Source organism: Spinacia oleracea, chromosome 6 (genome assembly GCF_020520425.1).
Source record: "Spinacia oleracea cultivar Varoflay chromosome 6, BTI_SOV_V1, whole genome shotgun sequence".
NCBI classification, from domain to species: Eukaryota; Viridiplantae; Streptophyta; class Magnoliopsida; order Caryophyllales; family Amaranthaceae; genus Spinacia; species Spinacia oleracea.
The window spans coordinates 135352382-135364789 of record NC_079492.1 but is presented as its reverse complement, the minus strand read 5'-3'; the positions used below and the strand labels follow the sequence as shown (position 1 = coordinate 135364789).

The following is a 12408-nucleotide window of genomic DNA, read 5'->3' as shown; positions in this document are numbered from 1 at the left end:
GTAATTCATCATTGTCGTCCATCGATTTGTAGTACAAGGTGAGAGTTATTTCTCAAGTTATTGAATCAGAGTATTAACGTATTTATATAGCTTTAGGATGGTAAAAAAGATAGATTAAAACAAGGGTAATATAGGAAAAATAATATTTAAATTAAATTAAATTATTCTGCATTTAGGTAAAATAATACCTGCATATATATAGTTTGAGAATATTTAGTTAAATATTTTGTGAAAATTTGATCACAATCCGTGTGTATACGCAATCTGAAGTTCTTGACCCTCTGAATTAGCGCAAAAGCCCTAGTGCAAACCCGAAACCCCCAGTAAAGTTTGCCAAAATCACCACCTAAAGGCTAAAGCAATGTCGCTCTCTATACTCCGATCTCGTCTTTGCCGGCGACTCTGCAAATCCACCGCCATTAAAAACTTCGACAACAAAAACACCATTCTCTCCCGAAGATTCTTCTGCACAAATCCTCCTAAAGAACCGCCATTGTCGTCTGCTTCTTCTCAACCTAACGAAGCTCCTCCATCTTCTCCGCCTCGAAAGTCAAACGCTTTTTTCAGCGCCATCAAATTCGGCCTAGCCACCGCCGTTACTGGTGTCGCTGCTTCCGCCGGATATGCCACTTACGGTTCGCTCTCTTTCCTTCACTCGTTTTGGAGAATTCTAGTTTGTGTGTTTTTTCCCTTCAAATTATTATAAAAATCAATTCTTGTGTTAACATTGTTGATATTTTTTATTTTTGGGTTTTCGTTCACTTTTTAATGGTTGAATTTTATGATAAAAGTTGTTACTTAATGGGGGGAAGTGGCGCAGCTCAGTTCGAGCTTACTCCGGGAACCTTTCGGGCGCGTTGTCGATTCCTCACTTCCTCCTCTCCCTTACATATGTTGTGAGATTGCTAATGTCATATTATGTTAATTACCATACCGACGTCGAATGATGGTGATGTTAAATGTAAAGTGGATAAGATTTGATAGCTTAGTTTCAGGGTTAAGCATTGTTTGATTGTGATGGATCACAATGTGTGGTGTCTGCTGAATTGGTGGAGTCTTGATTTTGTATGATAGACTATCCACTGTCTATGTATGAACAATCTTTTGCTGCAAGGAATTGAAGTTCAGCAGAGCCGATTGAATGTCAATGTATAAGCAACCTTTTGTTGCAAAGAAATGAAGTTCAGCAGGGATATAATGCAGAATAAGTTGATTCAAATATGAGCTCTTATGGCCTATAATATTTGATCTATTTCCATGACATTTGAAAATGCCACCTAGATTGCAGTTTAGAGTAATGGGATCGTGAAACATTTAAGTTGTAACTAGATAACTACATTAACATTTCTTTGAGAACTCTAATTTGTTTTTTGTTAATATTATATGGCTCTATGTAGTGATGAGTTTATCCTGACAAGGCTCCCAAACCTATAGTGATTGATTTTTATACTTGAGCTCGTGTTGGATATAATTGCTGTTAAAGTTATTCTTTTAGAAGTATGTTTTTATTGGTTGAATCTTTATGTATATATTTCTTTTTTTTGTGTAGTAGTCAAGCGTCCTGTAGAATATACAGAATTAAAGCCTTACAGGTAGTCTTTGTTTGCAGCATACACAGTAGAAGAAGTAGATGAGAAAACAAAAGCATTCCGAGATTCTGCAAATCAGCCCATTGAAGATGATGAATCAATTATCAATGTGAGTACCAACATTCTGTTACTTTTCAGTTCTTTATAATTCCATGGTAATATTTCACTTCCTTCCAACATGTAAATGTCTATTTTTATGCACGGGAAGATAAGATGTTAAGAGGCAATGGTAGGGGAATTGGGGTTCAGGACATTGGTTTTTGTGTTTTGACCTTTATAATCTCATAGTTAACTATGCTTGTTACATGATCATTTATGATGTGAAACTTTGGCTATTTCTAATGGAAATACAATGTGTTGTTGTGTAGAAACTTCAATCTTCGGTGCACTATGCTGCTGTAGTTGGTTGGTTTCTTTCTCCCTTTTCTTCATTTTCTAATTGCACTGTCATTTATTTAAGGAAAAATATTTAATTTATTTTTGGATGTTACCTATTGTCAATTTGGTATGATATTTAATCTTTGATAAATCTTTTTCAAAATGAATTATCCTCTAAAGCTACTAAATTATAGGTTACTTGAATCCTTCACCTACCTTGCCATGCTTGTGCTGCAACCATGTCATAGCCATATCACACATGGCATGAAGGAGGAACATGAATCCTTGTTCTGCATTATACCTGTGCTAACTAATGCCACTTTTATCACTTTTATGTGGTCAATAACAATCAAATATTTCCTCTCTTGGTCTCATGGTGAGATTGGTGAAGTCAAGATGTGAAAATGGCAACTCGGTGAAAATAGTGTTTGTATCAATTGATCTACTTGTTGAAATGTTCAACAACAATGCCACCAGTGAATAGAGTGGATATGATTCTGACTAGATAAGATTTGTCTTTGATATACGTACCTCATAGAAATGATCAAGAGCATAAGAATTAGGCAGGAATGTTACATGGTATTTTTGGGGAAAAACCCAAACAATAATAATTATCGTATGAAGTGCTTGCACAAAAACAAAACTAAATCTCCCTCCATGCTAAACGCTTAAATCTCCCTTCTGTTTTTTAATACTTGTAAATTGCCTCTTCCGGCTGTTTCTGAATACTTGCAACACTTCTTCTTTTGACATGGGACCACTCTATGTTACTCGGGTACGAGTGTCGGACACGGGTACGGATCCGAGTGTCAGACTCAAAAAAATTGAAATGTGAAGACACGGGTACGGGGACCTAGGACACGGGTACGGGGATATGGAAAATAAAAATACAGACAATAGAAGCGAAGAAACAATTAAAAAAATTAGCCATTAATAAATGCTTAAATTAAGGTAAAAATGTAATTAAGTAATTAAGGGGGAATTTTTCCTATTTTTTAATGGAAGCCAACTGTCAAAAAAAAAGAAAAGAGAATAGTGGCTCAGCTATACTGAAAGAGGAAAAAAAAAAAAATGAATAAAAGCAAGTTGTCACGTGTTTTAAAAGTTAACACTGCCTGTATCAGAGACCGCCGGACCGGGTGCCCTCAGTGCCGCCGATGAGTACCACCGGTGGGTTGGTCGACAACGAAATTTACACCATCTTGTTCGGAATTATGATTCTTACAAAAGCCCCAATATTTTAACAAGAAAATATGTAATATTCAACCCCAAATAACAGTTTTGTGGTTTAAAATTCGAAAAAAGGTAAATTAAATTGCTTCTCCCGCTTCGCGATCTCTCTTCCTTTTAGTCCCCCGTGTCCGACTGATCGTGCAAGGATCCGGTGTGGATTCCATACCGGAAACCTTGTCGCGTCGGGTCGACCCGGGTACGAGGGCTAGTTAGCCGTATCAAAGTAACATAGGGACCACTCTTTCTTTATTATTTCTCAATCTTTTTTACCCCACTTGCACCAATTCCTTATTATTTCCCTCTTACGTAAACAATAAAAATATTACCACTTACCTAGGCGTTAATTTATTAATTTTCATGTACTATCCCCAAACATTCCTAAAACTACGCTCAAATACAAGTGTTGCTGGCATTCTAAAATGGAGAGTAAATTATATTGGGACAGGGGAGCCACCTATTAGATTTCCCGGTGCATTATACTGATTTGAAATCGGTGTATGGTAGGGTTGGTTGCAGACTTGCGTTCATCTTTCTTGTGCCATTATGTGGTTATGCTCTTTAGACTATAAAGTAATGCAGATTCAGGTTATAAATGATTGGTGGGGGACCATGTCATTTTCTAGATGAAATAATATTATCTTATTTATTGATATCCTTCCTCCCCTATCAACACTTCAACCTACAAAAAGAAGGATGAAACTGGAAAGATGAAGATCATTCCCACCACAACCTTGGCTTGAACAAAAGAACAAAATATAACTATCATACCATTTTTATGCTTTAAATATCATCAATGTTTTTTTTACTGTGAAGGCCATTAGAGTTTCAGATTCGAAAATTTTAATGGACAAACTTAACAATTTAAGAATAAAATTTGAGTGTTGATGGTCATTAGAAGAAACGTTAATTACTTTTGTTGGAGCCTTAGGGAGGGAAGAGGTAGGAGGAGAAAAGAAGAAAAAGAAGTTGACAAAGTAAAAAATCGATCATTGTACAAATAATAAAAATTGTTTTAATTTAATTTGATGAACCAAACGCCTGATTTAAGGTATGGGTATGCAGGTATCACTCATTATAAACCCACGGGTTTAATATCTAACCCCATACCTGGTTCTAGAGTTGAACCAAACGTCCCTAAAGGGGATAATTATTAAGCTTTAGTTTTGCAAATTCTTCGATCAATTTTTTAAAATAATAAGCTTCAATCTTGTCTGGTATTCCAGGGCCTGCTAAAGCAATTGAACTCTACCTAGAATGGAGGAGATCTATTGAGGACCAACTTCAAGTAAGCGACTTGTAGTAATCCAAATTTAATCCTCTCATTCATAATTTAGATCATGTTTCCGCTTATTTGTTGGATTTCCTCCCATTGCAGGCTTTCACTGAACCACTGTCAGATAAGTTGCTTCCTGATTTGCCACCTGGAATGCAAAATGTACTTACACTTGTCGTGGATCTGAATGAGACCTTAGTGTATTCTGATTGGAAGGTAAGACCTAGAATTGATGCACATGGATGAAATTCAGTTGAGTTCTATTGGCTAGTTTTCCATCCTCTCCACCCTAGTAAAAACAACATGTTTGAACCTGCTATTTCTCCTTCTTCAGTCCATTGGGCCTAGAAAAGTAAAATCTAAAGATATTGCACCCAAAATGAAAAATATGAAGCGGTGGAAAAGAATACATGTATATAGTTCAGGCATATTAACTCATTGGTAAAGTGACCTAGAGAATGCTATGGGTATCATCACTCATTACTTCGTTCACTATAATCGATCAATGTTATCTTCTATGATATCACTATTCTCTTGACTGAATGGCTATTACTTCTCTCCAAAAGAAAATTATGGCTGAAGTGTATTGAGAGGATTAAAGAATAAACTGATTTCTGAAATGTGGAAGTTCTCTCTTCAGCTATTTAGTGGTCTACATGGAGGAAAATCAATCAATAGCTTTATGAGGGTTTAAATAGCTTTATGAGGGTTTAACCATTTCACATTAAAAATTCCAGGGATTTGATTTTTTATAGCTGGTGCAACGTGCATTTTTATCATCACTTGTCTTTGTAAATAAGATTTACAATTCTTTATCTTGTGGCCATTTCAATTTTAATCTTCTTCCCTTGGTTGTTGGATATTTTTTAGTGCTTAAAGAACTGCTTCTTGTATCTATTCACTGACCCTTTTCTTATAGCAAAAGAGATTATAACAGTTATGCCAGATTGTTATTTCCTATCGATTTATAGTGTGAACCGAATATGTTATTTTCCACTAAATTTATAGTCTTCAGAATTGAGATTACTAAGCTGGGTTTATGTTTTCTACTGAATAATATTATAAACAAACTTTTTATTTTTATTTTTTATATTAGATAGAAATATCTCATTGTTCCGTCCTCACTCCTCACTCCTCAGCTTGAGGCCAAATGAAAGTTAATGGGAATTGTAAAATCGCTTTATTTTAATGTCATTTTTTTCTCTATACTCACTTTGCAGCGTGAAAGAGGCTGGAGAACTTTTAAGAGGCCTGGTGTTGATGCCTTTCTAGAGCATCTAGCACAATTTTATGAAATTGTTGTGTATTCTGACAATTTGTCAATGGTGAGATAGCGTTCTTATTTTAACTCTGTTGTTTTGCTGCTTATTTCCCTGTGTTATTTTGAATATTGTTCATAAAATTGGCTTTATATTTTGTCATGTGCAGTATGTCGATCCTGTTCTTGACAGATTAGACGAAAAGCACTGCATAGCTCATCGGTTGTCTAGGGCAGCAACAAGATATGATGATGGGAAACATTACAGGGTAGGGTTCTATTTATAAATTAACTTTTTCGTTTTTAAATCACCGTTCCTTTGAATAACCAGTTGCTGATATCCTGATGGTAAAAATATTAAGGGACAAGTTGTTATTGTCTTGTTTCTGGTTTAAATCAAAGGTAGAAGTGGACCTTCAAGTCATTTGAGGAAAAAAACTACCAATTTCTGCTCTCTTTTATACTAGATTTAAGGATTTTTCAATTTTAACCCGTTAGTATTCTTTAAAAAAAAAAAATGGTTGAAAATGAATGTATGTTGTGGTAAATACTTGTATACCTTGTACTTGCATGACCTCGATGTCATCTTAATTGGGGGGGTGGGGGAGGTTCTTCTTTTAATGTAAAGCATGCTTGTACGCCTCTCCTTTTGTTTCAGTTTACTACCTTGTTCTGAAATCTTTATGTGTTCCTTCTCACTTGTTTAATGATCCAAAAGTGTAATTTTACCTTCTTCATTCTCTTAATGTCAGTTTCTTACCTTCATCCCTTTTTTTTCATGTGAAAACAAGAGCATTTCTTTCCTTCTCCCTTTTCTTTATGTTACTGTTGAGAAGGTTTTAGTCCCGTAGTGGATCATTTCATCACATGCTTCGGCTTTTCGTTTTTTTGTCCTTTATCACAAATCTATATATTGTAGCAATAATTGCTAGGGGTCTGTTGTTAACTGGAGTTGCTACTTTGGAACTCTTCACAATCTATACCTCAGATTGTTCAAGCATCCACTTCTTTTTTGAGTAATATTTTTATAAGTAATTCCATGTTCCTCCCCTTTGCTAGGCATTAAGACTGCCAAAGGAAAAAAAAGGAAATAAAATTAAAAACAAAGGTTAATTCAAGTAAGATTAGGGCTTTAAAGCATCAACTTATCACAATGGGATAATATTTGGAATATGGGTGGCATTTTTTATTTCTTGCATTTCAAGTTTTGTCTCCTCTATCCAAAAAATACCCAAGATGTGACTTGCCCTCATGTTCAAGGGGAATGTTTTACTACCACATTTCAAAAGTTGTCTTCCCTCTGGGCCTGATTTACTTTCTCGCTGTCTGTACTTCCTGCTGCGTGTGTAAGTGGTGCTACACTCTTTTTCTACCTCTCCTTTTCTGCTGCTGTCGAAGACTCAAAGAAGCAAACAATTAAGAAGTTGATGAAGACTTATCTTTTCAGTCTTTTCTTGTTTTTTCCCCCTTGAATTTTGTGTCTTGAGGTTTCATCGATTGCTCTTCTCTCTCGCCATCTTTTAGTTGATCTTTTCCAACTTCTGTTTCATTCTTACCACCCCTTTGATTGATTCCTTGACTTGAATCTTTAAGATTCTATTGTAAGAGATTTGAACCAACTAAATTTATCAAATCCCAGATTTCTGGTGCGTCATGGGTCATTCTTGCAATGTTTTATGTGCTTTATAGACGCCAAATAGTTTTTCTCTTTCCAAACGGAAGTATGAAACTTTTTAAGATTTTGAACTTGGTGACTGGTTATTTAGGAAAGCACGTTGGAACTCCTTTTGGCTACATTTTATTGAAGGGTCTTTCAATTAACTAGCTGTTGTGTTCTTTAAAAATCTAATTTCAGTGAGGTTCTATCTTAACCATGCAATTTTTGTCTGTACTGACAACTCTTCATAATTCAGGACAAGCTCATTTGTGGTGGAGCTTTTAGAATTATAGCTCTGTGCTTCTTTACAAGTGGAGAATTGTCATATGTTTACTAAAACGTTGAATGTCATCTTAAATGGCATTCCTCGGGGAGGCCTTGTTGAAAAAATATTTTTTCCCTTTCACAAGGCCACTGTATATGAATCAGCTCTGAAATTCATCTTGTCCAATTTAAATTGGCTATCACGATTATAAGATTTCATGGAACTTAATTGTGGTTATAAAGGGTGTTGGCAGATTATAATTTTCTGTTTCTTGTGCAGGACCTTACCAAACTGAACCGTGATCCTGCAAAGGTTATTTATTTGAGTGGCCATGCCCTAGAGAGCTGTCTTCAGGCAGACAATTGTGTCCAAATCAAGCCTTGGACAAGTGATGATTTGGATGATACTACTCTGTTGGATCTTCTTCCATTTCTTGAATGTGAGTATGCTCAATGCAAAGTCAAACATTGTTCAAGTGTACTTTGCTTAATAGCCAATCCCTCAGCTTGTTAATCATTGGTTTTGTTTGGTTGCAGTTGTAGCCCAGAGTAGACCAAATGATATTCGCCCGGTGCTAGCATCCTATAAAGGGCGAGATATTCCAAAGGAATTTATCGAACGCTCTAAAGAGCACAAAAGGTCAGATATGATGAACCTTGTAATTGTTTGCAACTCTAGCTGTGCTGATATACATTTCTTCTTTAGACTTTCACATTTAGAAACTCCATTGCTTTGATTAATCTGTGATAACATGACATGACCTGGTACATATAGGATTATAGGGGTGATCGTTTAAGGCTCAGAAATTGAACTTATTTCCTTGAGTCCTAGTATCCCTAATCCCTATGTACCCATACTGATCTCACTGATCTGTCATTCTATCTCTTAGCCAAATGACCCCATGTTTTGAGATCTAGGGTTTACATTTAGAAATTCTAGATTTGAAAGTTGAATCATCCATCAGTTGACAAGATGAAGAAAGTTATAATTATTATACTTGAGACTTGAGAGATATGATGACATTTTAGCCAATCAACAATTAAAAAATAAAATTTAATAAAGTAATTGTTATTTACTTCCTATAATAATACTTGTGCCTAATGGAAAAGTAATACGGAGTATACTGAGATGGTGACTAATTGAACCAAAATCTTGCTTATAGTATCCTCAGAGTCAAATTAGATATATGTGGATTCCCGAGCTTCTCCACTAGTACTCCACTATGGTAAACCTATAAACAGCAGGCTTGGATGGGCTTAACCTTGTTCCCCTCGAAAAATGTATGGCCCTATGGGCTGCGCTTAGGTTTTTTCATTCAGAGTTGGAGTTGCCTTAGATCTTTTTTTCGACATTAATAGACACCCACTTATATTAATTACGCATCTTCAGAGTTTGTCCTAATCCCTGCTTGCTTCCCTTTACCATTGAGATACATGGATGGCCAGGCTTAGGGTTTCACCCAAAGTTATTAGTTGCCCTCAACGCTTGCTTTTTGACATTTATAGACAATTAGGCTCCGTTTTTTCCAACTTATTTTGTCTGAACTTATATTATCTAAACTTTTCTGAACTTACTTGTACTTATTATCTTATATGAGTATGAACTTATTTAATTTGAAAAAATACTATAAACTTATTTGTGTGTGAAAATGTTTGAAAAAACACTAAACTTATCCGAACTTTTTTTTATCATATCTGAACTAATTTTGTCTGAAATAAGTCAAAATAAGTCAAACAGAGCAACAAACCTTACACACCAACTTTTATTAATTGTGGATCTTTGGAGTTTTGCCACATTTTGCTTTTTAAAGCCTTTTTTGTCCAATTTATTCCCTGTTGAGAGTATCCTGCTCCCTACCTTCTGTTCTGGCACCTCTTCTTTCTTGATTTTTCCTTCGCCTTGTTGTATAGAAGTATCTTGTTTTCTCCTAGAACTTGATAGTACCTTGGTGAGAGGCTTATTTACTTGGATCTTTCATGTTGCAGGCGAATGCAAGAACAGAAACAACAAGGACGTTTCTGGCGACGTTGAAATCGAACTTTTTTAACGTTATAAAATTTGCAAGCGTACCCCGTATTTACTATTTTCACTGAGATAGCGGAATAGTTAGCCCAAGATGGCGAATTCCCAAACTGTTGAATATTTCTTGGCGCAGCGTCATAGCGTGAAACAAATTCGGTTAATATCTATCTATATTCAATTCTTTTTGTCACACTGTACATTGTGAGGAAATTCAAGGAAATTTTGTTTCATCCTACTGTTAGCTGGGTTAGCAAAGGTGACCTATTTTCAGCATATGTTGAATTTTTTTACAAATAATAGAGAGTAGTTTAGAGCATTTGATGCATGTTTGTACGGCAGTTAATAATAGAATATGTAAAGGATTAGCAAATTCATGGAATCACATGAATTGATTATATATCCTTTTAATATATTGAGTAAAAGTAGTGATTGTGTTTGTTATCAGATTGAATTGGATTTGAACAGTTAACAACTTAACACATCTAATTTATCCCATTATTGATGTGGTATGAGCTAAAAGATGAACTGTGATGTAGCACTAGAGAGTCCTGGATTTTGTGCATGGTTTCACGGCAGTGTTTGTTATCACAGCAATTGCGCTGTCAAAAAATATACAGTACGATGCATCACAAATTGGTGTAACAACGAACAGGTAGTAGTATTCCCTTGCGTCGGCCCTTGTTTGCCTATATAGCCTTGCTTGCATCACCATTGAGATGTTATCGTGCCGAAGTCACCATTGCCTATGATTTCTTTAAAGGAGATAAGGCATGAGTTAGGGTTGTAATTGCTGTCAAACTCCTTTATTAACCTGTGAGCTTTGGAAGGGTAAGAAAGAAGTGGAAGTGTAACTGCAACAATGTCTTATGTCTCAAGCTAGTTGCAAAGATCTTGTGAATCGCTCACAAGCATCTTGAGTCACCATGTGACTCGAGTAGCATGTTATATTATTGATATTGTAAATTACACATTATTTATTTAAATTTGCTCATAAATTAACTACTTTTTATTTAGATAGATTCTGACTAATTCATCCAAATATTTGTTTATTAATAAATTATTACATTCAAAAAATAAAACGTACTAATATGAAAATATTAAGAAACTTTTGCGGTGTTGCCAAACCCAAAAAAAAAAAAACTTGTGTTTTACCACCTAAAAAAATTCAAATTTGTGTTTTACCACCTTAAAATCTCAGTTTTATGGGGTTCACCTAAAAAAAATTGTTTCATCACCTGTTCACGGTGTTGTAGATGGGCCCAAACTTATTGTTCCCTCCAACTTTGTGGCCCTAATCTGCAATTTCCTTCTTCTTCCTCTTTACTTTCGTTCAATTCCTCACCATTAATTTTTGTACCCCAATTGAAAAATATTTCCTTCTCGCTCCTCTTTCTAGATGCTTATGCCACAGTCACAATACTGCTTTCTGCTACTACAATCTACTTTTGATATTGCACAACTTCTGCTACTACACTGCTTCTGCAACTGCAATCTGATTCTTCTTCTAGCTACTGCAATTTGCAGTGTACTTGTGTCCATGCCTTAGAGCAACTCCAACGGTTGAAAAAAGGAAGCTGCTCACCAAAAAAAAAAATGTGAGTACGTAGCCCACCATTGGAATAGCAATGACATCAGCAGCTCTAAAAACTTTGTAACTATTTTGGGCAGGTAGTCCAAAATAAAAATAAAAACGGGAAAGAGACGAATTAACCGTAAGTGACGCGTAAAACACAACGCAAAAAGTTGTTGGTCCGTGGAACACAAACAACATTTTTGGGTTTTTTAATGTGGTCCCTGCACTTTTGGGAAACAAAACAAAGTAGTATAGTAGTAGTATTTGCACAGTAGCATGCTTTGTCCTTTTATTAAAAGAAAGTACTGTGTAGTTTTTGTCAACTTGATTAAATAGTTTTTGTCCGCTTGCGTTTATTTTTTGTCCGTTTAATTAAATTTTATTGAACTTTTAGTCTTTTACTTTTGTAGTGTTGCAGTGGTACTGAATTGGTATTTTCGTGAAATGTGTGAAGTCTAATATAATTTTGGGAACAATACCAAATCAACCATAAATAAATTGCTTAATATAAATATTATAGGGAGCTACAAGGTATCGTAGCCAACCAATGTGAAAGTTTGTAGCTTAAATCAATTGTAGCTAGAAATATGATATGGAAAATTTAGCTACATCACCTTGTATCTCACCATTGGAGTTGCTCTTAGCTTATACAATTGAAGGTGAAAAAGTCACAGTAGAAATCCTACAATTGATATCAAATAAAGGTTTGTATTAGTACATAATAAGATCAATCAACATTCTCTAACCTCAATTTGTAAAAATATTAAGCATTCAACAAATCTCCAATTTCAATTTCATATGAACCCTAATTATTTATTTTTTGGGAAATGTGGTTAATTTGATTGATTGAATCATTAATTTATAAATCCAAAATACACAATTCGCATACCCAAATCACTAAAATACACATATTTGTTCAATTATATATGTCAAAATAATCATCAATTCCAACAAATGACTACATATGAAACTTGATGCACAACGATCCAAATTCATACCTTATTGTACTTTGATTTTGCTTCTTCACCCAACAAATTGATCGAAAATAAGAACTTAATGAAACACCTCAATCAATTTCTATCTTTTGATGCAAATTTGTTATTTATGGGAAGATTGGATTAATTGCAATTTGGGATTTTTTTTTTGAGGGAAACGACATC

General features: G+C 35.0%; 1 protein-coding gene across 1 annotated transcript; it reads left to right on the top strand.

The window, feature by feature from the left end:
- The first annotated feature begins 234 nt into the window (after positions 1 to 234).
- LOC110798148 (mitochondrial import inner membrane translocase subunit TIM50) lies at positions 235 to 10119 on the top strand. Its single transcript, XM_022003306.2, has 10 exons — positions 235 to 635; positions 1610 to 1698; positions 1958 to 1994; positions 4424 to 4485; positions 4576 to 4689; positions 5694 to 5798; positions 5902 to 6000; positions 7933 to 8092; positions 8190 to 8292; positions 9639 to 10119. Exons 1-10 carry the CDS (start codon positions 362 to 364, stop codon positions 9682 to 9684), a joined length of 1089 nt encoding a protein of 362 aa, XP_021858998.1. The 5' UTR covers positions 235 to 361; the 3' UTR covers positions 9685 to 10119.
- Positions 10120 to 12408: the final 2289 nt, after the last annotated feature.